The sequence below is a fragment of the Tympanuchus pallidicinctus genome, unplaced genomic scaffold (assembly GCF_026119805.1).
Source record: "Tympanuchus pallidicinctus isolate F22 unplaced genomic scaffold, pur_lepc_1.0 scaffold20, whole genome shotgun sequence".
Taxonomy (NCBI): domain Eukaryota; kingdom Metazoa; phylum Chordata; class Aves; order Galliformes; family Phasianidae; genus Tympanuchus; species Tympanuchus pallidicinctus.
In genome coordinates, this window is record NW_026294722.1 from 3,736,529 (window position 1) to 3,763,834 (window position 27,306).

The window sequence follows — 27,306 nt, forward strand, 5'->3', positions numbered from 1 at the left end:
CTGTTTGTGGAATGATTAGCACAGGCCCACTCCCTGTTCCCCTCACTTAACGAAGACCAATGAGCTGTTAATCGAGCTGTTATCTCCATGGTATTACTGCTAAATGCACTGATTTCATACGTATGTGGAATCCTTTTTATTTTTTTTTTTTCCTTTGGAATCTGTATATCATATATAAGACTGAATTTGCTCAATAAACACTGTATAACAGAAGGGCTCCCTGCTCCGCTCTCACCCCAGGGAGCTCAGCTCCCAACAGCCTCGAATTGGGGTCTTTGGAAAAGAGAGAAAATGGCCAAAGCCACTGCAGAGAGCTGCCATGGAGGCTGTGCCGCCCATGGGGAACAGAGCAGCGCTGGCACACGGGGAGCAGCGCAGACCTCAACTTCTCTGCTGGCAAAATTCATTTTGTGACATCTGGTTTTATTTCTGTTTTTGTTTTGTTGGGAAACTATGAAGCTTTCATCAAGGTTTGGGGGGAAAGCTCTCCATCTCCTGATTTTTCATTATCAGCTTTATTCACTGAGTACAACAAACCTTTGCACCCCCAAAACGCCTTTCTCCAAGCACTATGCGGGTAGAACCTCCAGACCTGCCCTGTCCCTGGCTGCAGCAGGAGGCCCTCGTGCAGTGACTGCAGTTCACACACACACACAGCTGAGGTTTCACAGCACACACACGAGGCCCGGCCTGGGGTTCCCATAACAGCCCAGACTTCCAATTATTTAACAGCATCGGAGCTCACCTAAGCAACGACCCTGCTTGGTGATTGCAAAGACCTGGAGTGGTGCTTGCAGACCCCTAGCAGGCAGCAGAGCATCAGTTCAGCATGAATGGTGAGGCAGCACCCAGGGCAGGCGCTGTGCAGCCGTGGGCTTCCCTCCTTGCATCCCCCAACCCCCGACACGTGAGCTCACCACACACGGCACATCGACGCACCGAGGCCAGGACTGAGACACAGAACATCACCATTTGCATTATTCCTTTCCAAAGTGTTTCCTGCCTGGAAAAAAAATAAAAAATATTGCAATAAATGGATTGGTAGCCAATTAAAAACAACTCGGTGTAACTGGTGTCGTCGTCAAGCTTTTGCAAATGTGTCAGAGCCGGGCACGGAGCAGCTCTGCTCAGAGATGGCCCCTGTGGGCTCAGCAGTGCCTGCACCGCTCTGAGCTTCGCAGCATCGCCTCCCCGGGGTGGGCGCACGGCCTCTGGTTGTCTGCAAGGGTGCAAAGAAAACGACGGGGTGAAGCTGAGACAACAAACAGCTCCCCTTCCCCATCCCCTGAGCCAAGCTCCCGCTTCAAAAAAGAGGAAAGAAAAAGCGACGTCGCCACAGAGAGCGATTTGAGGAAAGGAGCACTGCAAGCACAGACACAGCTTGTAGAGAGTGTTTATTGTTCCAACACAAGGGACGTACACCAGGCGGCTCGGCGCAGCCCAGGGCCCCCAGCAGCAGAGCCCACCGCGCTGCTCTCTTTGGTTCGCGCTCCTCCGCTCCGAGCCCAGGCGGTCGCCCCTCTCCCTGCAGGTGTGTGAAGGATGAGCCCTGCAGAGGCCAAACCTGGGGCAGCCCTCAGGGTCGCGTTTCCATTAGAAAATAAAAATAATAAAAAAAAAAAAAAGAAAAAAGAAAAAAAAAAAGTGCACAGTCAAGGGAGGTAGGAGAGAGCTAGAAAAGGTACAAGCAGAAAAAAAGTACTAAAAAGAATCCTATTCCTTCTACTGTCTTCTTAAGGAACGTCTGAGTTCTGCTCCCACTGAAGCAATTCGCGCTCGGGAGTTGCTCCGGAGGAAGAGGAGCTGTTCTGCTGTCAGCCACCAGAGGTGTGAGGACATCCACCTTCGTGCACCACCGGGAGACACAGCAACAGCAGCAGCTGCACGAGGTCCAGGAGTGAAGCACGGAGCCCTGGGCACGGCGGGCAGAGCCTCACCTTGGGCGAGACAGAACACAGCTGCTCTGACTACAGATGCAGATTAACAACTACCACCACTTTAATGCAATACTGCTGGAGAGCCCGAAAAATCCAAGGAAAAAAGAACCCTTTATGTACTATGTACATTACATCCATTTACAGAGTTGGCCAGTACTGTGTACAACATATAAATACATGATCAAACAGATGCATAGAGGATACTTACAGGAGCCAAATAATTCACTTTATACATCCAAGAATGAAAATATATATTAAAAAAAATAATAATAATAATGAAAAAACACTGCTTTAAATGTTAAGATGATCGTCACACAGATGCACAGCTAGACACTTGCAAGTGGTCAGATGCTGTCACAGTCAGGTCCTCACTGCAGGGCTGCAATGCACAGACGGCTGCTGGCCACGCACTGCGCTTCTCAGAGCCTTCCTGCACGGACGCGTGCTACAAGGAGGCTGCAGCAGCCTCAGCCTTCAGCTGGTGCCAGAGTTCAGCTGGGCAACCCAAAGCCCCGCACATCCTGCAGGCAGGAGCCGTTTTCCCTTGCCACGTGCTGCCTATTCTTCTTGCAGCTCCAACCGCAGAGCGCTTCGCTGCTCACCGCGTCCAACCTTGGCACCGGAGACCACGCGGAGGCACCTGCGTCCTGCCTGCACTGCTGTGCTCAGCACACAACCGACCTCGGAGATGGCAGAAGGGGAGAGTGGAAGACTGTAGGGGCTAACCTAGAGCAGCCCTGAAATAGAACGCACCCTGTTCCAGTTCCTTTGGATGTAGAGGTCTCCTCTCCGGAGGGTCCACGGATGCCACAGCAAACTGCCTCCCAGCCAGGTGTCAGCTTCACACACATCCCAGGGCACAGCCAGCACGTCCACGATAGCACAAAGCAGAAGGATTGGCTCCGGTGGGGCACAGCCCACAGAAATCGGAGTGTCATCGTGAGCAAGGAAGGGTTTTGCACTGTCGATTTCAGTGGGGAGGCGAGTCAACTTTCCTCACCGAAACGAAGTATGATAGCATTTCTACTATAAACAGAACCGTATCCTGTGTACAGGTTTAGGATCAGCCGTTATCAAAATACGCACACTGAATATACAACCTGTCCCATGGCCATAATTTATTATCTCACCACAAGGCACAATACACAGAGCTTAGAGGGTCCTATACAGTCATCGTGACAAAACGCCCCGCAGCCTTTACACATGATCATGGCTTTAAGGCTGCACGAACACTTGAAGGATATTTCTTCAACGCTGCTGCTGTCGGCAAACATCTGCACGGAAAGGGACGTGTTGTGGTTTGCAGCAAAGTTCGCTTTGTGGCTGAGCTGCACCATGCTTCCAGCGAGGCTTCTGGGAAAAGCTGGAGCGCTGGATGAATAATTAAAGCTGGTGGAATTCAGCTGCAGCTTAGAAAGCTTCCCATAAAACGCTTGCTTGATATTGAACTGAGAGGGTATGGAGGAAGGCTCCAAAGGGTGATTGTGTCTTTTTCCTGCTTCCCTTGAAAGCTTCAGGAACGGCAAGTCCATCGCCACAGGAACGCTCTGCGAATGCTCCCTCAGCTCCGCAGGGTTTGGTGCTGCATCCTTCTGCCTCTCCCCGCTGCTCTTGGTTGGGCTGCCACACGCCAACACGTTCTCACTTTTTGTTCCTCCCAGGGTGTTGTTCCCGTGCTGCTTCGAAGTCCACTCTTCCCTTGCAGCCGGCATTCCTTCTGCACAGCTTTTGGTCACAGAAATCTGTTTGCTGGGGGCCAAGGCTCCCATGGCTGACACCTGATCTGAAGCCCTTGAGTGATGCAGCCTAACGCTGGGGTTGCAAGGAAAACCAGAACCGAAGAGCTTTTTGCCTTGAACTCCAACATACTTTTGATTGACAGATGCATTCCCCATCTGATTTGGGCCAAGAGAATCTACATTTGGAGATAAAAACGGAGGCTCTGGAGGCAGGTTTGGCTTCTCAGGACTTTGCTTTGTGACGACATTTGTTAATGGGTTATGCTGTGGCACCCGATGGACCTTAGCCAATTCTTTTTGCTCTTCAAAGCTACAGGAAGAAAACGTTCTTTCCCGAGGGCTCATGTCTTCAGGCTTCTGAGAGGCACTTGCCACATTTGCCAGTTGGTCTTGGCAGCTTAAGGTTAAGCCAATTTTGGAATGTTTTTCTGGAACGGGCTGATTCTCCATACCCTCCACTCCAGGCAATGCTGCTCCTGACCCACGTGTCTTCTCCTGGGGATCTACAGAAGATCTCACCGGGTGGAACTCATCGCTCCTGGTTAGGGCACTCGTCTTTATCTGCACATCTGGGCAAGATTCTTTACCAAAATAGCAATCGCCCCCTCTCTCCATCGGCACGGGGAGGCTTTCTGACTGCTTGTCTAGAGGCGGCTGCGCGCCTTCCACCTCGATGTTGGCGTGAGACCCGGGGAGAACCTCTTCCAGCAGACGGTTCCCCTTAAGCAGCTGCTTCACCAAAGGGCTGCTGGCATCAGAGGACACGGACTGAGCAGAACCTGATGGCCTCTCGGGCTTTGGGGGCAATGGTGCATGCAGTCCCCACCTCTGAGGTGGAGCTGCAGTGCTCACTGTGGCCACTGAAGAGAAGTCCACACGGCAGGGCACATCACCTGCTTCCAGAGATGATTTTGAACTAATTTTATCACATTCCTCAGTGCTGCTCTGACAGAAGGAGCCCTTCCTAGCTCCCTCCCTGCAGCTGAGGTTTCTGTAACACATCTCCATCTCCACATTCTCATCAACCACGTCAGCTTCAAAATCCGAAGCAGTATCTGTTGATTCACTGTGTGTACTCTGTACTTCATCATCTCCGTTTGCCTTGAACTCTCCAGTCTCCCTCAACGGCTGGCACTCGTCTTCTGAGTCTGTTCCAGGGCACCTCTCCCTCAGTTTTTCAGAGGTATCTATCCTACTCTGAGAAACAAAGCCATCACATAAAGAGGATTTCAACAGAGATTCCGCATTCTGTTCCTCATTGCTCAGTTTGCCATCACTCTCTCTCCCTGCCTGCAGGTGTGTGAAGTTGCACAGTGCAGGCACTCCTTCCTGTGCTCCAGCAGTCACTATTTTGGAGTCACCACTATAATTTTTCACGCACTGTTCCACTAACGTTGTTTCAGAGCCATTAAATCTAAATCTTGATATCATGTTCTGCTCGTGGCATTCTTTACCACCTGATGGCAATTCTGGCAGAAGAGCAGGATGACCGGTGGAATTCTCCTTTACATCAGAAGGATGTACAGCGGGAATACCAACATCTCTGAGTTCTGACACAACCCTGCCTCCTGCAGGACCCATCTCAGCTCCCTGCGCCTGGGCACACGACAGATCAACTGCGGGAGGAACCACGTGTGTCACCTCTGTGCTCTGCCCCTCCTGCGACGCAGCACGTGATGAGGATTCAGTCCTGGCATCGCAGAAGAGCTGCTGGGGGCTCTCCTGTGGCCTCTCCAAAGCCGTGCTGTCCAATGCCGACGCCGTCAGAGCATCACAGCGCTGCCCTCCGGGTGAGCCATCGCCGGACTGAGCTTCCCCTGAGCCAGCGCCCGCGGCGCACTGCAGAACAGCGCTTCCCTCAGCCTTGGAAGAAAAGGAGTCTTGTTTCGAGGAGGCAAAGGAATTTGTGCTGGCTGCCTGCGCGGCCGCCTCGGAGCTGGCCTTCCCTCCGTTCAGACGGAGAGCCGAGAGTAGTTGTGTTCGCTGTAGATCTGACGAGCGCTTTCGCCGAGCTCTCTTTGATCTTCTGCGTCTGCGATGGCTGCTGCGTTCTCCTCCACCCCCCTCAGAGTTTCTCCCTCCGCCGGGGCCGCCCCCACCACCAATGGCGGCGGCAGCAGCTTCTCGCTGGGCTCGGGCCTGCAGAGCACGGGCCTTAATGTCTGCGAGAGTTCTGGCCCCGCTCCTGCCCCGGGCGGAGGGCTCCGTGTTGGGGATGATCCTGGGGCATATCTGGTAAGCTGGCTGACCTTTAACCACCCAGGGTGGTTTAATACGTGAAAGTTGAATCTGAAAGAAAAAAGAGAAAACACTCGGTTGCAACGCTCGACCATTTTCAGACAGCAACATGCATTTTCTGAACATCTTCTTGTCACAATGTTTCATTAAGGAGTTAAAATTCCAACTTAAACACAAGTTTTGGCAGAGCAGCGGCACGGTTCCCGTAACCCCTGCTTATGTGCTCTGTCATGCGGGATGTAAAGCTCACTCGCTATGAACGCTGCCTCGCCAGAGCCAGCAGACAAACATGAAATAGGTGCTTTGCCTTCAGACCTTCATAAATCAAAATGGTCTCCTTTACATCAGGGTGACTGCTCTGAAGCTAGCAAGATGGATGCCTCCAGTTGAAATAGTGTAAGTCTGAAGGAACACTTTTCTGCCCCCAAAAGAAAGGAACGGGGAAATGACACAGGATAAAGAATTTGATTTGAAGGTCTCTGTCGCAACGAGTCAGCTGGTTTCAGGAAAAATGATTTCTGCATCCACAGAAATTAAAATTAACACAGTAAGTCAAGGTTATGCTGAGCTCTTGCACAAAGACCTTGGAATGATTTTCCATTCTTTGCCCTTCTAAACAAGACAGTAAACTGGGGCAATCAGAGGTACTCAGCCAGCTCTGCCAATGAAACCCTTCCACTTCTGCTAACATGACAACACTTGACATTTTAATAATGTTTTGATGCTACTAAGCGTGAGAGCCCTGAGATAGCAGGCAGCTATAATTCTCTTTCCTACCCGGATGGGTGGGACTTTTGGCTCCTCTTTAGTAGGTTGTGGCTTTTCTGAGTGAACACTTTCAATTGTGTTACGAAAGGACTGACGATCTTCAAGCCGGGGCTTCTTTTCGGGGAAGGAGGCAGAGGCAGCCTCCTCAAAGCATTTCCTCTTCTGGTCCTTTGGTTCCCGAGCAGGGCTCTCCTGGGACAAACAGGGAATCCTGTTTGCAGCTGCCAATGACAGATCTTCCGATTTACTGTGCAGTTTGGAAGTCTCTGGAGAGAGATGCGATTCTGAGTTCTCTGGCTTCAGCACTGCAGCAGAAGCACTTGTCAGGTCATCTTTCTTCTGGTCCACCTCAGACTTTGTGTCTTTATGAAGAGAGGAATCCGGTCCCACAGAAGCAGTGTCTTTGGAAGCCTCTTTTTGCTCAGAATCACGCAATTTGTACAGGCTCCTCCTGGCTCTGCAGCGCAGGTCGGCCCTGGAGCGCTTCTTGAAGTGCCCATCCCTCTGCCGCGTGGAGGGACCGCGTGGCAGCCTGCTTTCTCCTTTCACAGACAGAGCTGTCCTGTTCTCGGCATCTTCTTGCACCAAATTCTGCTCCTGGGATTCTTCTTGGGTCAAGCCCAACCTGTAAGGCCAACGCAGAAACTAGTTAAGATCGAAAGCTCATCCCAAGCATCTCATCTAATATTCATAGCCGTACCGTCACCACTATACATAGTAACATGCAGATTACAAAGCAGAGACTCATCAAAACCTCATTAAGTCAGCCTGCAATGAGATAATCTCTGTGTCTGCGATCCCACATTATTGTCACAGGGAGTAAGGGAAATAGGCAAAACATAAAGATACGTGATGGAAAACAAATCATATTAACTTGTCTTGAGGACAAAACAGATGGGCTATGAAATTCTGCTGTGACCAAGCCAATTCTCCATAAGGAACCATCTTTTCATGTATCCACAAGCAGAACCACACGCTGCCACCTGCATAAAAAGGACAGACGAGGCACAGTTCCTTACTTTTGTCCATAGTAGTCCTCAAAGAACTTCTCCTTCCACTGCTCCACTCTCTTCTCCTTCTCCATCTCCTGCCGAATTCGAACTTGCATTTCATGTGTGAATTCACCTACAGGGATTGAAGATACCGAAATTCAGTTCCAAGCAAAACTGATTTTGTAAAAACGATCTCTTTTAACAGTGTAGAACAGAAGTTGTATATAAGAATGCATGTTTTTCTTATTCTCTGCTTTCTGCTCCACTATGGATCCACATGCCACCTGCAACTATTCAAATGCAATAGTCACAAAGCCTGAAGTGAATCTGGAAATTAAACACTGTATTTTACCACTTGGAGGTCACTATTCACGAAAAGGTAAGTCTGGCACTACTTTACACCCCCACTGTTTTGTTCTGAATATCCCATGGCATCTAGAGAATGTGAAATCCATGATTTTAAAGGAAAATAAAGATGAGCTGGGGGCAAGACAGCCCCATATACTGGGACTATATTCCCACTCACTAACTGGGAAAGAAGAAAGCCCTTAAAACAAGCACCTTTTCTGCAAGCACCAGAGAAAGCAAAGCAACTCACCGTCAGCCAGGCGTTCCCTCCAGCTCTGAGCAGCATGGGTGAAGAATTCATTATTCAGAGCGCTGCCACTGAGACGCATCAGCCCATCAGCCCCAACCTTAGGGGACAAAAAACAGGACAAAGAAAACAGTGCTTCAGCTGTCCTGCCAGAAAGAGCCAACAGGGTGAACAGAAAACAACCACGTGCTGCACCGTCCTACCTGCCTATCGACTTCTGGAAGGAGGTAAAGCAGCTGCTGCTGGAAGTGCGATGGGAGTGCATTAAAGGTCCTGGAGTTTATCAGAGCCCGCAGGTTTGTGTTGACAAGAATGGAACCAGGCGTTTCAAAGTCAATATCCTCACCCCTGTTTCGTTTCATTTGCCCTGTAATTTAAGGGCAGGCAAAGAAAATGAAGCATTATTGTATAAAAATGCATCAGCGTTACGTGCAAAGACACCACAACAGACCACACTGTAAACTACTGCAGCAAAAGGAGTAAGTAAAGACTGTCGTATTCAAGCATGAAGAATGGCTTTCTCAACCATGCCAATTAATACTAAGCATGCAACTGGAACTTTGACACGAGTCACACTGCTGTCACATACAGACACAGTTCTCAATACCGTTTTCCACAGCAGGAAACTCTTAAACAACTGGTTCACTAAGTTTGGAGAGAAAGATCCAGACCACGAGCCTTAAGATCATCATGTGCCTTCTAAAGGAAGGGTTTTCTTTACTCAGAAATACAGAGATGTCAACACTGCTGGCTTTTATGGCCTGACTGTAATAGAAGCACTCACCAGCTGTGGGCTTTCGGATTCCTCTGAGCAGCTGTGGAGGATCCCTGTTTATTTCTGTCCGGCTGCGCAAGGTGGCACTGCACAGAGCCAAAGAGCTGCTGCTGCTGCTGGATGTGCTGCTGCTCTCCCCATCAGCATGCCTTCCTGTGAAGCCTAAAAGCAACAGAATTTTACAGGAATATGCAAAGAACAGAAAACCAACTTGCAGAGTGGTTTTTAGCCCTTCAGAATTATCTGCTAATAAAAACAGTTCGATTCTTACAGGTTATTGGCTGACTGAGATAAACGCACCCCCAGTAGCCCAAATCAGTCACATGCATTCTCAGCAAACATTAAAGAAGTCCCCAGGCAAACTTTCTGTTAGGGACCACTGATCAAAAGCTATCCACATATTTATAAGAATCATCAAGACAAAAGCAATGCTCACCAGATGCAGACTCCATGTGTGCCCCATTTACTTTCAGTGGCGTTAAGACAACACGTGGCAACATGACACCTGTCTTTCTCTTTTGTTTGGTTGTCTGTGGTCCAAAAAGAAAACAAGAAGAAAACAAAGGCACAGTGACACGATGGGAAGGCAAAATAACCTTCCAAGCAACGTATTTCCCAGTTAAAGAACCACCTAGCTTCAAGTATCAGTCACTAACTATATTTATGAATAGCAGAGAATTCAGAACTTCAACCCTGTACAATTTCTAGAAACTCCTCACCCAAGCACACAGCCCCACCACTCTCCCTGAGGCACCTGTGCACACCCGGTCCCTGTCACACAGCATGGAAAGCTGTCCTTTCTCCTACCTGTGAGGCTGTTCTGTTGCTCTCCCTGGCAGTAGAGGGTCCCTTGCTCTGAGATTCGGTGGAACAGGAGGCGTTGGAGGAGGTTTCATCAAGGGACACTGAAATAGACGAGCCCTCGGTCAAAAACAGAAGTGGATACTTGCAGCTTAAGATGAATGTTATGAGACACTTACCATCATTGTCACCACTCACAGTGCTTGTTTCATTGGACTCGCAGCTTTCTGCATCTGCTGTATCCTCCAGTTCATCCCCTTCTGGCACAGACAGGTTCCGAGACCACTGCAGGGCATCCTTCTAAATAGACAAACAAAACTCAGGTGGCTGCAATCCTCCTCCCAGCCCCTACTGCTTAAACCAACGGGAGCTGTTGGTTTCACAGATACAGGTTTTATTTTGATTTCTTTCCTGTTTTAATCCCCTTGATGCAGAAAGAAATGCAGGCTTCTAGAGGAGCAGAAGTCACGTAAGCCATGAGCACACTTTGAGGACATTTCCATCACTTATAACTAAAGCACACACCAGTAACTTTATATCACTCTTGTGAATCAAGCACGCAGTTTCTAAGGAAGAGAAATATCTCAACATCTCATTCTTACTAAAGAGCATCATTCAAGAAGCCAGCTACTAAGACAGCAAGCCTGGGAGATGCATTTACTACCTGTGTAACCAAAACCATTTCAAGTCCTTCTGTTTTTTCTAAAGTGTGACAGTTTAACAACATTTTCTGATGGCAGTAAAAGAGCTGCAAGATATTAGTGGTCTATAAAGCTGATATTTATCAGGGTATCCAACAGTACAAAAGAATGCCAATGAAAAGCCTGAGGCATTTCCAACAGTGAAGATTACTGGGACAAAAGACTAAAATAAAACATTTCACAGAGAACTCTGAAGGAAAATACATTTTGCTATCAAGATTTTACTTGTAGCTGTAAGCCTTCAGACCAACACAAGTTACTGGTTGGCCACGTTCCTTTGTGGCTCTTGGATGAGTGAAACAGGGCTATTTTGGTAAACAACACCTGAGTTGAAAACAGAAAACTGGAATAAGCATTTATCTTCTGGTGCAATTCATGAAATAACAGGCAGGTTGAAAGGACTGTACCACATGTGGATGAACACAGCAGCAAAGTACAAGAGCTATGATGAAATAACGAATTCCAGAGACACTTTCACACAATGATCTCACAGCAGCACACTCAGCCCATGCGATGCTCAGTGACACTTTAGCACTCAGCTACACACAACAAGCAGAGCTCGCAGCTCAGCCTTCAACCCAGAGCACAAACTCTGTATTTACCTTCAGGGTGAACAGGCTGATCCGTCCAGGCAGTTTGTAGAAGAGCCCATCGCCTCCCCTGGAATTGGAATGGAGCATGGCGTTGAGGCAGGCCAGGGGAGAGGTGCCACTGAAAAACAGGAGGGTGCAAAAGGGATCATTTCCAGAAACGGCCCAAAATGAAAGATCTGTTTCAATCAGCATCAGCTGCTGAAGGAGGGGAACAAAGATGAGACTCATTAACTTCACGGGACAGGCACTGCAGTCAGAATAGCATCACTGTTTCCCACTCTGACCTGTCCATTTGCCTCAGCGCATCACAGCAAAGCAATCTGCACAACACAGGAAATGTTAGGTTCATTTTGAAGTCACTCTTGGTCATTTTTAGTTACTTCTTTCGTTACACATTTCCTCCGTTACTCCGCTTGTAATCTTCAGACCAGGATTGATTCTACTAAAAACCAGATTCAGTCAGCAGCAGCAAAACAAGAACAGAGACAGCAAAAATGGTAGGCATACGTATTTCTGGGATGTCTTTCCTGATTTGACTCTGCACTGGCAGAGTTAGATATCAAAGGTCTGAGGAACCCATTTGGCAAGCCCTCACAGTGCCCCAGTTTTGCCATTTGTGACCAAAGCAGCCATCCTACGCTCACAGCAATGGAACTTCCGTGCCATGTAGCCTCATGTTTTCCAGTAAGTCACACAGGGGCATGCAGAAAGCTACCTGGAAGAGACATTAAAGCAGTCCTGATTTCACTGTTATTAAAAGTGAAACTGAAAACTGGATGGAGACAAAAAGAAATCAAGAAAATCATTCTCATATTGAAAGCTGAGTTCAGAACCATTTCTGTTTTCACTCTGCGTTGCATTTGGGTTTTGGGCGTTTATTCACAAGCCTCAGCAGCAGACAAAAATCACCCTCAATCATTTTTAGATACCATGAAAAAAATTTCCCAGCCTTCTGGCCTGTCAGACAGTGCTTTCCCTTCAGTACTTCACAGAATGTTTCAAGTAAGCCAGCCAGCCACAGAGCACATTTTCTTGAAATGGCAAAAAAGCACCAAAAACAAAGCAACAGAAAAACCACAGACATGCTTCTTTTTTTTTTTTTTTTCCCCAGAAGGAGGGAAAAACAAATAGCCAGAACTTTTCCAGGAGGAAGATTCTGGCTCTGCTGCTGGGTGCTGACATCCCAGCTTAGCACAGGGTCCATAGGGCTGCTAAGAACCAGGCCCATCCAACTGGCTGAGGTCACCCCCAGAGCAGGACAGCACAGCCTCAACACTGATTCAAAAGGAAAACCCCCTCCCGAGTCGCTAAGCCGTTTCCTTCAGGAAATGCATTTTCAGGAAGGGCTTTTATTCAAGTAGCAGGAAAACCTGCTGCATGTTTAGCAGACAGGATTGCTGCCTGTGTCCTGTGAACAATTATGCTGGGAAGAAAACAGGCTTTTCTTACAGCAGAGAGTTAACAACAGGAAGGAAAAGCAGACATCCCAAAGGAAACCCAGTGACTGCCAGATGAGCGATGCAGCTTGCGGGGCTCTGCACAATGCAAGGTTTGGTTTGCAGCTCCCTATCGTGAGAGGTCACTTGGCACAACTGGGAGAAGCCCAAAGCAACTGCTGCTTCAGGACGTTCCTGATGCAACCTGGAGCAGCACAGAGATCTTCAGCTACCTGTGTAAGGTGGAGGACTGATCCAGAAAGGCACTGAGTATCCATTAAAATGAAGCCACATGGCAGCTTGCACTGGCTGGATTCTTCTGAGAGCTGCAATACCAAAGCACTGGAGATGTGTGTGGTGAAGAGCCCAGCCACAGGGTGAGCGTTCAGCAGCCCCAGTGAAGCAGCAACTGAAGAGGACATATCTGTACAGTGTCAAGAGCCACAGCAGTGTAAGCAGTGCTTTCACAGTGCTCAGAAGTACTAGAAGTGCCAGTTGAGTACTGGAAAATACAATGAGATCCTTCTGAGTCTCCTAAAATGTAATGTCTGCTCTAGAAATGAAGAATCAGAGGAGACAGAACTGAAACTATTACCAAACTGGAGTCTAGTAGTAGAAAGCACCGGGAGCTACTTCTGAGAGAAATATGCAGGGGGAGTAAATCAGTGCGTGAATCAGTGCGGGAGGCTGATCTGCAACGGGCATTTGTGTCACAGCAGATGGATGAAGGGAACTCCGTAGGTTACAAAAAGAAAATCCAATTAAAAAAAAAGTATTACAAGTAACTGCATTGTCAACTGAAATTACCATGCTGGAAAGGGAAAAAAAGGAAGCAGGAAAGCAGGCTGGGGATGAGGCAGAGTCACACGGAACAGCTCAGGCCTTCTATGCAGCCTGCACCACGCTCACGCTGGGTTTCACATGTGATCATCAATACTAACCTCATTTCCTTCAGTCCTTCAGCCTCTATGACCTGCAGAATCTGCTTTGGGGTCATTGGAGCATCCGAGTAGTTTTCCAGCACCTGAAGAGACAGAAATACCAAGTGTCATCACAGGCTTGCATCTACCTTCACAGAACTGCTCAACACACCAGGGATCAGAGCCTAAAATACACCTCGGAGAGCTTTATTTACCTACAGAAGACAGGTGCTAAAAATTTCAGGTGCTTCATAGTAAGCATGACAAAAGCCTCGGCTCCACAACATGAAAGCCAGGGGGAGCTTCATCAGAACCCAACATGCAACACCAATCTGCTACCAAACAGCCTTCAGAACTGTACAGCACAGTAGTTAGGGACCTTTAATGATGTAAAATGTTCTCCCAACCATATGCCTCTCTACCTCCCAGTAAGGAATCCAGCATTTTTCTGGCAATAAAAATATTACTGGGCAACTGTGTAATTCCTCCCTTGGCTTACTGCATTCAGCTCATCTTATCAAGGGGAGTGCTGTGGGTAAGTGTTGGGAAGGACAGAGTTCAGGAAAAGACAACAATGATTAAGGACACAGAAAAAATGATGGGTAGGTGCTTAAAAAAAAAAGCTGCATGCCTTCGAAGGAAAATGAGTGAAGTCAGACACTAAAAAAGGCAATGAAACAGATAACAGCTCGTCCTTCCATACATCATATGAAGAACAGAACTGCAACTTACACATGAGGAATTAGACAGGCTGATAGATAGGTGTACTTTTAAAGCCTGTGGAAATGAGTGCTCCACAGTACTGGCAGAACCTCGAGGGTTCCAAGAGGACTGACATCTCTGCTCATATGGTCTGCCTGCATTTCCAGCCCATCAGAGAGAAACCCAACCCCGTGCCCTTCAGCTCTGCGCTTCAACCGTGTTTTCTGATAAAGGAATCATTTAAACCATAGCCACCCTGCATGAAATCTTCAGGTGTTTGAAGATGACAAGAACGGGCGTCAGTAAGCTACTGGGAAAGAACCATAGCCTGAGATCACATGCAACAAACACACAGAGTTTGAAGGAAAGATCAAAGACAGCAATAAGCCAAATTCTAAGCGTAAACACTTTTAATTCCTTGTCAGTGCAGCTCCAGCACGCCTCCCTCCACTGATCACAGAGCCTCTGTAGGTCACCATCTCTGCACCCTCCTCACACCCCAGTGCTCTGCATCACCCCAATGGGACAGACACTGACAGGAGAACATTCCTATCTTGGAAAACAAGGGAATCCTTCACAGCTGACAAAGTGTCAGACACAGCACAGCCTAAAACTGAGCACAAATGAGCGTTTACATAAAAATAAAAGAATCTGCACTCTCTTGGGAACAATTTCCACTCAACAACTATATACTACTAGTGGGGAGCCTTGCACGCCTCCCCACAACAGCACCACCCCTACCTGCCTCATTGATGGGGATTCCAACAGGATCTCCATCAACAGGAGCTATTCCCTGCCCCAAGGAGACGCCTTCCTCCACCATTTGTAACACAGAGCTGAGGATCCTACATGCCCAGTGATGGAGGCTGAACCACGAGTGGTGAGGGCACCCGGCTCTGACAGCGCCCATCAAACGATGCCACGATTCCAGGTGCCCAACTCATCTCTAAAGGTTTGTTTTATGGGTATGCATGATGTTAGCTCTGTAGGAGCAGCAACACTAAAAAGCCTTTTACCTGCGATTCTCAGAAACATGGAGAGGAATATGAAATCCAGCAGAGCACGTCAGAAAGGAAAATTAAAAGCATTTTGACAGGGAGCATTTGTAAGCCTAACGTTAAATAAAGATCTATTTTTAGTGGATTTACAATCAGTCCTGCAAGCTGGGAGTGCAGCTATGCAACTGCAGGTCTCTCTAAGTGGATAATCTAGCAGGAGATGGTTCTATTTCTGGTCCTTCAGTTGCTCTGTGATGCTGCTGAGGGCCTGACATCTCCATTCTAGTGTCCAGAGTGCAGGCCCAGAGGGCAGGTGAGAGAAACCATGCCTGGGAGGGGATCTTCACTGCTTCACAGTGGCAAAGATGTGCATCAGGAAACTGCTGCTCGGCCACCCACTGAGCACAGTGCTCGGGGCAGCCCCACACACTGAGGTTTTCACCCATTGGAGCTCAGGACTTCAGGATGAGGAGGGATTTGGTGCCACACAGCCCTGTGCTGCCTGCAGCCCGGGCACAATGCTTGCACACAGCCCCACAGAACCGGGACCCCATAGAGATACAGCGCAGCTCCACAGCACCCAACTTCTGCCCTCTCTGGTTTGTCAAGCCAAAGTCACGAGGGCCAAAAATACGATCATTTTTCACACCCAAGGGGACGTGAGCTGCAGGACAAGAGATGTCCACACAGCGGGGCTTCCCCTGGGCTCAGCCACCCAAACGAACCTCACACAGGAGGAGCACCACGGCTACCTCAGTACAGACCCCAAGAGCAGCAGGGATGGGTGCTCCTTTCCTGCCCAGTCCTTGGCTCCGAGCCTTGCAGTCACCATCTCTGAGCAGCACGAAGCCAAACAGGACGGCCCGCAGCCCTATAAACCCACAGCCCTATAAACCTCACACGCCGTCAGCTCGCAGCCCGGCGCTCAGCCAGCAGGACACAAAGCTTGCTTTCCTTTTCTTTTCCTTTCCTTTCCTTTCCATTCTATCTCCGGGCAGCTCACCGTTCCGCGCGCGCTCCCGAGCACAACGCGGGGCCGGGCGCGCGACCGCATCCCGTCAGGGCCGGGGCGATGAGGCCCGGCCCGGAGCTCCGCCATGGCCGCTCGGCGCGGGGAGAAGGGCCAGGCCCTCCGCCGAGAAACCCCCCATACACACACACACTCATACATACATAAATACACACACACACATACATACATACATACGCGCGCGCACACACACACACACACACACACACACACACACGGCCCGGGACGGGCCCCTCCGCCCCCCCGCGGCCTGCCGAAGCCCCGCGCGCCGTTCGGGCCCTCACCAGGCGGGCGGCCTCAGCCCACGTGCGCTCCTTCTTCCTGCGCTGCTTCATCTCCCTCATCCTCCTCCCGCGCTGGCGGCGGCGGGCGGGCGCGAACCGTTAGAGGCGCGCGCGGGCGGCGGCGGGAGCGGGGCGGGCGGCGGCGGCGGGGGCGGGGCGGGCGCGCGCGGGCGGCGGAGCGCGCGGGGCGGGGCGGAGCGGGGCGCGCGGCGGGGGCGGCTCCGGGCGCTACGGGAGGAGACGGCGGCGGCGGCGGCTCGGGCCCGACATAACAACGGGGTCAAAGGGCTCGGAGCGGGGCGAAAGGGGCGGGGCTCGGCGACGGCGGCCGCGGTGGGACACGGCGAGCCGCGAGCGGAGGGGCCGGGCGCCGTTTGAAGGAAAACAAAGCGCGAAGGCCGCCGGGAGCCGTAGGCGGCTGCGCCGAGACGGCGCGGCCCCGCCCCCCCGGAGGACTACAGCTCCCAGAGGGCGTCGCGCGCCGCGGGGCATTGTGGGGCGGCGCTGCGCGGGGGCCGCCCGCAGCATGGAGCGTACCGTAACCGGACGGCTTCGGTAGAAGCGAATTGAAGCTGCCCGGAGGCGGCTGACAAACGAAGGATGAAAAGTGGCGCGTTGCGATGTGATAAATCTGATTGAGTTTATTATGCGCTGTGTTTTAGGGTCATTTTACATTCGTAAACGGAAAAAAAAAAAAAAAAAAGATACAAATAAATACGGGCGGAATTATCGCCGGGAGGGGATGGGCGCAGGGGGGGGCAGCGGGACCCCCGGTGTCAAAGCCAAGGGATGGGGAATGCGGGCAGCGCCGTGTTATGGCAGCACATGGGCTTTGTGCAGGTTCCGTTCGCCAATCTGTGCTTTAACGCAGCACGAATGGAATGGTTTAAACCGGACGTCACACGGGAAAGGACTGCAGGGCTGCGGGTGTCTCCGAACCTCAGTGCATCTCCAGCGAACAGAAGCCTGCTCTGATCTGTGTAATGCAGCTAAAACGCTGTCACAAAGGTAGATTGGAGCAGCATGGCAGTATTGTTAAAAAGGCATCCGATCTGTAGTAAGGATTTTAAGAAAGTACTTGAGCTCTTACACCTCAGTGCTGCTGCCAGAACCAGAGGGCTGCTTCTGCTGCACGTCGCTGTTTTGGAAGTACAGATCCCATTATACAGATCAGAGCGAGGATAAGGATGTAAAAGGTCCCTATGAGAAAAGCTGGGGCTGTGCACAATGTCCCAGGGCCTCTTGCAGGAGTCTGCTGGATTTCCTGTCTTTGGCAGTTAACCTGCAGGAAGCCCAGATGGTTCAGATAACACCCAGAGGCACGCAAAGCTTGGCAGGAATGTTCATTAAAAACTTCAACCCAGCGCTTGGTTTGCTTTGTAGAGCTTAAGACAACGCACTTCCCTTAATATCAGTGCCACCGAGTATCTGCTCATGGGTAAGTCCATCAAAATGAGAATCTAAAAGCTTCTGTAACAATCTGTAGCACACTAACCAAACCTCTAACAGCTCTGATTTCAATACAATGACTAAATATGCAATTTTATTCTTTTTTCCATCCTACTGAACTTCTTTCACCTTGCTAATGAATTTCTACAGAATTAAAAGCAGAGCCTTTCCGACATATCAACCAGCTAGCTTGTCAACACTGAAACGAGAACAGTTTGGGTTTGCACTGTAATTTCCACCATCCTGGTCCTGCCACAAGGGGAGTTTCCAGCATTTGAATGTAACACAGAATTCCCTATGGAACTGTGGTGACTGAGGAAGGGTGTGAGTGTGCAAACACAGATGTGGCTGTGTGTGCATATTCACGTTAAACATATGTGTACATATAGGTATGTACATATACATGTATATATATTAAGTTGCTCTGTCAGGTTGTAAAACCCCCTTGTTTCATTTCAGTTCTCTGAGCATTTACAGCATACAATCATCTTTTAAAATGTCAGAGTACAGAAGATTATGTGCTAGAGAGAAAGACGGAGGAGAGGGAAGAGAAGGTGACATTATATTATGCAACAAGAGCTAATTAAAAGGCTCTCTGTACATAAACAGCGCTTTATAAAAAGGAAGATTATGCCAGGTTTCCACGTTCTAGTTGAAAGAAATTTGTCAGATGACTGCTCTCTCAGTTACAGGCAAACTCATCTTTCCTCCACCAAAACTAAAATATATATATATGTGTGTGTATATATATATTAATCTTGTGATCCAGAAAAGCACTCCACGAATCAAAGCAGCTGACTTAGAGTTTAACCATGCCCACCCGGGCAGCTGGCTCACCGAGGCACCGTGCCCGCAAGATGCAGAGGTGAGCTGTGCTGAGTGTTCAGTTCCTTCTGCTCATGGGGGTCAGATATAATGGAGTTCTCCAGCCTGGGTGAAGTCACTCAGCAGATACGAAACGAGCACACAAGGTAGAGTCCATATATCAGAGCATTTCTAAAACCAGGTAAGTCCTCAGACACTCACACATGTCAGTCTGGAGGAAGTCATCAGTGAAGGAGAGGAAATAGGTAAAAACATTCATAGGATGACAGCCAACAGCAACCAGAAAAATGTAACATCCCAAGTCTCAATATACAACAAACTAAAACTTATGAATGAGCTGTGCAACACTAGACAGGGACACCTTACTGTCTTCAACACGGCAGCTCCATCTCCCTCAACCCTGCCACACGAGCCTGCAGCTTTACAGTAGCCTGCTTAAGTCAAAGGGCAGCTTGCAGAGACCATCAGAAGCAGGAGTTCTTCCTCCCTTGTTTTCAAACTACAACCCCTGGATTTAGTACCAGATTTCATTATACAGACTTGGCTTTATGTGCTTTCACTCCTACTGGGCCCTGCCTGGTCCGGGATGTGCAGGGGACAAGCTTCTAATATGGAATGGGTGAGGCACAAAGAGTACCATGTGTTGAAGCTCCTTAGACACCAAGGGAAGGGACCATACTTACAAGAACAGTGCACAGATGGCTTCTTGTCACGGTGCTCTACCCTCAACCCAGCTTACAGGGGAGAGCAGAGGCAGCCCTATAGCTCCTTGCCAGTGCTACATTTCCTGCGACCAGTGGGAGGTCTGAGAAAATTGCCATGCACCACACCACCATTCAAAGTGTGGATACTGGTTTCAACTGCCAGGGAAGAAGATGGAGGCAACAAAGAGGAAGCAAGCTGTGGAGCTGGCATTGGAATGCAGGTGTATTCTTTGACAAGGTGGTTCTTGTTGGTAGGGGTGTGATCTGTAGGATGTCAGTTTAGTGGAGCTAAACTTATGCTTGTAAACAAGGACTTCAATTTCTATTGCTTCCTGTCTAGAAAGCAACAAAATTCTTTGAAGTCCCCTTTTTTGTCCTACAGTTTGAAAGGGAGGCACAGCTATCTGGTGGTGAGTACATGCTGACAGCTGCCAATCTGCCCGCTCAGATCAACTTCTTAACCCCAAATGATGATGCCAGTCTTTCAAGCAGGAAGAGGAAAAACTGCACCTAGTCAAGTTTGGGTGGATCCTCTGCTTTTTAACCTCATTTCATTCTCACTATGAAGCTCTGGAGCGGTGGTTCTGTTGAGATGACTTTCAACTCTGTCTTCTTACCGCCCAACAAAAAAGCCAAGTGCAGCAAAAGGGCTAGTGCAGGAGGAGAGATGGTGACGCTGTGAGGTGATCCCCATGCTTCCCATTGCTTCTAATACACTGTAACGTACCTCATGCATTTCTGATTTCCTAACTAAAATCTGTTTCCTACAGAGGCCAAATGCTGAATTGCAAACACGTATCTTCCTGTGGCTCAGTGTACCTGGACTGGCACAAATCAGTTAAACAGCAAAGAGGCCACCTCCAGGGGAAAGGGGTTGGAGTCTGGCTGGGAGGTCTCTCTGCAGGTTTTTACTTGTCTCTGCTCTCAGAAGGCAAAAGCTGTTCACGCCCTGGAGAGGAATTGCTGGTTTTACTTTGGAACCAGCCCTCGGGACTGTGGGTAGAGCTGAGAACTATGGGTGCCTGCTGAAGAGGATCCCCCTGATTTCCTTCCAGTTTTAGGCCTGAAGAAGTAAAAATGAAGAAATAAACAAAAAGCCCCAACAATGTCACCTGTTACATGTCAAAATTAATCTTCCAAAGCTGTTGGTTATTTTTTTTTCTTTATACTGGATTTATTTTCTAATCAGTCCCAGCTTTCTCCACTGCCCTATGTTCCTTTCTTTCTATTTCTGCTTTGCAGCCAAGTTAGCCATAGCTTTACTGATAAGAATGTAGACAGAAAGCAATTGTATTTGTAACTCTATCTGCTAGTCCACTTACTAAAAAATTTGACTCACCTGGATTTTGGTTTTTTATTTGAAGTGCTCTCAAAGGTTGAAGCATCCACCTGGATCTCGTCTTCATCCTGCAAAGCTGCTTCTAGAGCTGCCTGGACTTTGGGAGCAATGGCTGGACCTTCGTAGTCTCTTGTTGTTCGGCTGGGCATGTCAAGTTCCAGTAATACAATATTCTCTGCCTGAGGAAGTACAAGTGGAATTAAAGCCTATACACTTTCATACAAATAGTTTCTTTTCCTCTGGAAACTTATTCTGCAGGACATTATAAATGCATGCAAGACACTCTGTACGTCCCATTGGAGAACAATCCTCTGAAATTTACATTTCTCTGATTAGGAAGGTGAATGTATGAAGGCTGTAGCCACATCTGGGCTTACCCTGTACCGAGCCTCTGGACGAATCATCATGGACGTCCTGGCATGCTGGCTCAGTGGCCTTTTGTATCCTACAGCAGACACTGGTCTTTTCATCATTTGCTGGTTACTAGAAAACACATATTCAGTCCATCATACACCAAAAGTGCAGATTTCTTGGAGTTTATGAGGTAAAACATTTGGAGATGTATTTCAAGCAAGCAGAAACTACCTAGACTGCATATCCCAGAACAGCTCTTCCTACAGACAGAGATGAGAAGGTAAGATTGTTATCCCTTGGCATCTGCATCTGTTCCCTGCATGAAACGAGGGATTTCTGCATAATTTTTATCACAGAGGCCACAGATGCACACAGCTGCACCTAACATGCTAAGTTTACTTTACAGAACCTCCCCTGTAAAGAGGTAGGATCTATCCACAGCTCTCACATCATAATTTTTGAGAGCTTTCTTAACCAAATCAGAAAAGAAATAAGATAAGAGCTTACTGATATTAAATGGTGCACGCAGTGATACATATATTTTACATTTAAATATCAGGCTCACTTAGAAGAAATTTTCCAAACTGTATATTCCTATTTTATTTGACCTACTTAGATGAATGAAAACTTTGTTTTACAACACAGCAAGAATACATAAGAACTCTGGAAAGCTGTTTCAAAACCACAATTTTCTCTGTTGGAGTACCTTGGTTTTGGCAACTAGAGGGCTTTATGTGACCTAGGATTTGATCTTAGTTAGAAAATCACAAGTACACTCACTCCAGACGGGTTATGGGATGCAGTTTCCACTGGTCTTCCTCTTCATCAAAGAATGACCTGTTCATGATCTTATTCTTTTCTTCCAAAGGAATAAAATTTTCAATAATCAGGTGCCTGCATACAACCATAAAAATGGGAAACACACAAGAAACACAGTTAGCTGATGGCTCTCCACTGCTTCTCTCCCTGGGAATTAATACAGCCCTGGAAAAGGGAGGAACGTTTTAGCTGTCTTCTGTTTGAATCTTGTTCTGCAAGCGTATGAATTCAGTCCCTCCTTTTACTCCCCACCCATAGAAACAATCTCTGTTACAGTTACCAGCAGGCAGTGAAGTGAAGGGACTCACTTCAGCTTTAGTTCCCTCGTAAGCTCATTCTGGGTCTGTTCCAGTTCCTGGCGCTCCTTGATGTGCTCTTCTTGGAGATCATGGATCTCTGCCTTCACAGCTTGCAGCTTGGAAAATAACTGGAACAGACCACGGGACCAAAGTCACAAATTTCCAGTGTTCCCCTCAGTCTCACACACAGCCTGGTTTTATTTAAGCCACGAGATGTGGACTCACGTTCTCTTTACCTTTTTAAGTTTCTTGGTCTTTATATCCACCTCTTGCTGAAGAGAACTGTAGGTCTCCTTCAGCTCCAGTGTTTCCTCATCCCGACTCTCCATCTGCTGCTGGATCTCCCGCTCCCGACGTTTCTGAAGAATGCCAGGTACAAAAAGTCAGAGACCACAACTGCCCTGCTACCTCCAGGCTGACTGCACCAATCCAACACTCGGGAGGTTTTTACTTCCCTGGCCTCCAGGGCTTTTGCTTTAGCTTCTAGTTCTTCCTATCTCTTGCCTTAGAAATACCAGAAGCATTAGCTCTTCTTTGCCTTTATTCTGCTGAAGGGTCTATTGGAATCAGAGTGAATAAGTGCTCAGGCTTTAATTAAAGTAATTAAACGCTGTGTTTAAATTTTTTTTTTTAAATCAATTCATACAACAAAGAATGCATAACAGAAAATAAGCTTCTATCATATAATAAGCACCTTTTCTCCTGAGTTAACAGCTGAACTGTCATAGTCTGAGGCCTTCCAACTAATTCTTCACTTACAGACACAGGGTATAAAAGTTCCATGTGAAAAACAGGAAGAGAACTATTACAAACCTTCTCTACCAATTTCACGCAACAAATAGGATGCAAGCCCTTGCCCCTTCTTTTGAAATCAACAATTGCCATTAAAGCAATGCCAGGCTTAGCCCTGTGCAACCTTTCTTACCTTTTCTCCTCATACAACCCTTTATAAAAGTTCTGCAGGTAGGTTTGGGCTGGGTTTTTTGGTACACAGTACCTAACGTTGCTGCTTGTACCTGTTCTGCAATCTCCTGTCGTTTCTGTTCCAGGATTTTCTGCTGCTCGTTTGTGTGATCCACAATATTTTTCCCTCCCACCAGAAGTTTGCTTTCCATTGCCTGAAAGAAAAAGACAAGGTTGTACGTTTCCCTCCTGGTGACCAGCTAACAAAGTCTTTCCTACAGAACCCAACTTTCTCTCTCTCTACTTCTCCAACTTTGTCACGAGGGCACCTCCCTTACTTAACATTCTCTTGTAAGTCAGATGCTATGAGAATGGCTATTTCTAAACATCCCTACAAAATGCAGGAGTTAATGAAGCCATAACATGCTTAGAATTACAAACTTCTGCAGTGTGGCCTATCTGAAGAACTAAAATGCATATTCTACGTAAAAAAAACTTGCTAATGATCTGTTGCACAATGAAGCATTGTTTGTTTCACAGCTTGTGATAAGATGTATCATCACGTTTTACTGTGCAGATTGCTGAAGATTCCACAAGACCAGCACATAAGAACAATGCAACAACTCATGAATATTGAAGAACGTAATTAATGGTGGAAACTCAACAAAATCTTCTGACCAAACACAAATCACTATTCTGGAAACCTTTTGAAATATGCTTCCAAATTAAGCAACCAGCTATTCTCCCCATAGCCTAACTAAATTGCTTGTAAGAAGTATGAAAGCACGGCAAAGAATTCTACCTTGATTTTAGCACTCAGCATTTCTGTTGCTTCCTTCTCTCGCCTCAAGTCCTCCATTTTCTTCTCCTTCTCTTTCAGCAGTCTCATCTTTTCTTCGGCTACCAAGCTGTGGTCCTCAACAATAGCTTTCTTTTCAATCTCCAGCTTCTCTTGTTGCTCTCTCCAATAGTCGTCTTTGTCATCCCCTTCATCCTCCCCCTCCTCAGTATCCTCCTCTTCTTCCCCACCCTCTCTCCTCCTTTCCCTCCTCTTTCTTTTGCCAATAGACCGCTTCTCCAGCTGTGCCTTGAGTCGCGCGATTTCTTCCTGGAATTCACGCAGCAGAGCATCCTTAGGATCCTCATTCACTCTTGGCTTGTTCTTGATGTTTTTGGCACGATTGGCGTATCTCAGCGTCGTGAGAGTCTCCTCTACATTGTAAGAGGCAGGGCCTATATTGGCCACCATCACGGTCTTGGCATTGCCACCTAATGAGTCTTGGAGTAACCTAGTTAGCTTTGAGTCCCGGTACGGAATGTGTGTGCTTTTGCCATCTACTAGGGCAGATATAACGTTGCCCAAAGCTGAAAGAGAGAGGTTGATTTTTGTAGCCTCCTTTAACCTCTCCCCCTGTGCTCCAGTCTTAGCTTGGCGCTCGCTGCCTGCAAGGTCTACCAGGTTGAGTTTTCCCACACGGATGTGATTCTCTCCATCGAGTCCCAGCTCACTGCATTCGATAGTGATCACAAAAATGGCGTGAGATCGAGAGCTGTGTTCATTCATGTTGGTGGCACCAACGGAGCGATTCTGGTTTCCCACGTTCATGACGTGCTCTATCTCTTTGACACTTTTTGTAACGAAGGAAGACAGATCCTTCACGTATACACCCGTGTCTGGCCTCTCTTTTAACTCCAGCCGTTTGGATTGATCCTTTGATAACAAGTCTCTGATTTCTTCTTGGTAGATTTCCAGATAAGAAGCTCTAACTAGGTACTGCTGATTTTGAGATCTAGAGATGTGGGTGAAGATGTGCTCAAAAGAATTGGGGATGACCCCTCTTTTTTCAGGATCACCACGCACCCCCTCCATCGTGTAGGTTTTCCCCGTTCCAGTCTGCCCATAAGCAAAGATTGTCCCATTGAAACCTTGCAGAACAGAGTCCACAAGAGGTCTGAAGGTCTCATCGTAGAGTTCAACCTGTTTGGAATTCCAGTCGTACACAGCATCAAAGGTGAAAGTTTTAGGCAGTTCATGAGATGTTCCCCGTGGATTCTTCACCGAGACCTGCCCTAATTTGACATCCACATTAACAACCTTTTCATATGAAGCTGACTTCTCCTTGCTGTTCATCGGCCGGCATCGAACCACCACCCGAACAGACTCAGAGCTCTTTAACTTAGACATGGCAGCAGGTCTGTGGCTGATGTGACGACAGATGATCCAGTGCTAGAAGCCTAAAACAAAAACAAAAGAGGAATAAACAAAGGCAGTTTCCTACAGATGGCAATTTTGCCAACAGTCTAAGATTCGACTCGTCTATTCAAGCAGGATTTTTGCATCATTTAGCTTTTTGATGTAAATCTCCTACTTTGAAAATCCAGTACAGAGTTGCTCTGTCCATACTGCCTGGAATACAGCTTGAAAGGGAATCAATCAGGTGCTTTCATTAAGCGCTTCACCCACTTATCAAAATATCAATGTGGTATTTTCTGAGTGTCCTCTTTTTACACCTCCAGTGTACCGAAGACAACTTTTCATTTTTATGAGACCTTTATGTTACAATTAACTCACATCTGAGATGATGTGGTGCATCATCAGGACCATCCTGCCGCTACAGGCTTAAAACCTACACCCTTTTTTTTTCTGAAGCAACACTAGTGCATTGGAATGCCACCCAAATGCTTTTTCATGAATTAAAACTTGTGAAGCCGCTTTCTAGAAGCCCACTTATAGCACAAAAGATGTTCCAAACAGCAGCCACGAGGATTCAAAATAACATCATTAAATAGTCTACCCATTTTTCATCCCCTGAATGTTGTGTTTCCACACCAGGGAAAGCTGATGTTACCTTTACATTCTTCCAAGAATCGAGAGACAGAAATTTTTACACCAGCGTTTTCACAAAGCCATGCAATCAAGCTGACCACAAAGCAAATCATTAAGGCAGCCAGACGTAGCACAGTCATTGTGCTTGCAAATATTGTCAAGCAAACCAGCTAGGTGAGTACATCACCGCAGTGAGCTGCACTCCAACACCAACCAATAATGAAGAGAACAACTTCCACTGCTCCATTTGGGCACGGTGAGGCAGTGAGTTGCAGCCCTGGCTGCGCAGCTTATCTGCTTCCTGAGTGCCCAGGTATGGCTGAGGGTGTAGCGAATGCATTTGGAGGCAGATTCGCAATGACCACAGCATGCAGCAAACTGAGCAGAGCAGTTAGAACCATACCGTTGTTAAGGAAGACCTTCAAGATGCCCAATACACAGTGCCAACTGCCCACGTCCCTCAGGGCCACATCTCCAGAACACCTCCAAGGACAGCGACCCCACAACTCCCTGAGCAGCTGCACCAGCACATCACCGCTCTTCAGAGAAGAAATCGCTCCTAACAAACACCCAGCTTTTTGGGGTCGGACCAGCAGATCTCCAGAGGTCCCTTACAAGCGCTGTGATTCCGTGCGGTTTCTCACAAGGAAAGGCTGCTTGTGAGGGGAGCAGCAACCCGGCCGGCAGCAGCGCTCGGTACCGGGCCCGGCCGGCAGCGGGGCTCAGAGCACGGCGGGCACACGGTGCCCAGCCCGGTCCGTAGCCTCGGACCCGCGGCTTCCCTCAGGAAGACCCTCCATGTTCCGTCACTCCTCACCTCGCTGCAGGCACCCCCAGATCCACCACCGCTCTCTCACGGCTCAGATCTCCCCGATCTCGGAGCTGACACATCCCGGCCCGGCCGCTTTTGTCCTTCGCTCCTTCCCCGCTCTGTTCTAAGCACGGGAGCCCAGTCCGGGCCGCTTCGCTCTCGCTGTCAGCGCCAGCTCTCCGCCCGTCGCTCGCAGCTCGCGCTCAGTCCCGGCTCTACGGGGACACCTCGACCCACCGGGCTGGGCCGCACTCACCTGCGCCGTCACCATGGAGCCCCGCGGCCGCCTCCTCCCGCGGCACCGGAAGTGGAGGGGTGGGAGCGGCCGCCGCCCCCCGCGCACTTCCTTAGCAACGCGCGCCCCCCGCCCCTCGCGCACTTCCTTAGCAACGCGCTCCCGCCCCGCGGCGCCGCCACAAAGGGTTGGCGGGGCGCGCGCCGCCCGCTGCCACAGCTCTGAGGCGTGC

The 27,306-nt window shown here is 48.5% G+C and overlaps 2 protein-coding genes across 6 annotated transcripts; both read right to left on the reverse strand.

Annotated features, from left to right (window-relative positions):
• Positions 1-112: 112 nt before the first annotated feature.
• Positions 113-16,641, reverse strand: ASXL1 (ASXL transcriptional regulator 1). 4 transcript variants are annotated; one of them, XM_052683759.1, is made up of 12 exons: positions 16,510-16,641; positions 13,517-13,599; positions 11,149-11,257; positions 10,025-10,145; positions 9,852-9,949; positions 9,481-9,574; positions 9,054-9,206; positions 8,473-8,636; positions 8,273-8,369; positions 7,702-7,807; positions 6,692-7,307; positions 113-5,965 (listed from the first exon to the last, which is right to left on the reverse strand). In XM_052683759.1, the coding sequence occupies exons 1-12, from the start codon at positions 16,567-16,569 to the stop codon at positions 3,059-3,061; spliced, it is 4,608 nt and encodes a 1,535-aa protein (XP_052539719.1). In that variant the 5' UTR covers positions 16,570-16,641; the 3' UTR covers positions 113-3,058. The 4 variants fall into 4 exon arrangements, with proteins under 4 accessions (XP_052539719.1, XP_052539720.1, XP_052539718.1 ...); XM_052683760.1 differs by lacking the exon at positions 16,510-16,641 and adding an exon at positions 11,647-11,854 and having other exon boundaries at positions 13,517-13,600; XM_052683758.1 differs by having other exon boundaries at positions 9,852-10,145.
• A 1,383-nt stretch (positions 16,642-18,024) lies between these two features.
• Positions 18,025-27,197, reverse strand: KIF3B (kinesin family member 3B). Of its 2 annotated transcripts, none has more exons than XM_052683770.1 (9): positions 27,096-27,197; positions 24,004-25,436; positions 23,315-23,416; positions 22,535-22,657; positions 22,308-22,426; positions 21,961-22,074; positions 21,204-21,309; positions 20,827-21,005; positions 18,025-20,550 (listed from the first exon to the last, which is right to left on the reverse strand). In XM_052683770.1, exons 2-9 carry the CDS (start codon positions 25,384-25,386, stop codon positions 20,457-20,459), a joined length of 2,220 nt encoding a protein of 739 aa, XP_052539730.1. In that variant the 5' UTR covers positions 25,387-25,436; positions 27,096-27,197; the 3' UTR covers positions 18,025-20,456. The 2 variants fall into 2 exon arrangements, with proteins under 2 accessions (XP_052539730.1, XP_052539731.1); XM_052683771.1 differs by lacking the exon at positions 27,096-27,197 and adding an exon at positions 26,846-26,944.
• Between the last annotated feature and the right edge of the window lie 109 nt (positions 27,198-27,306).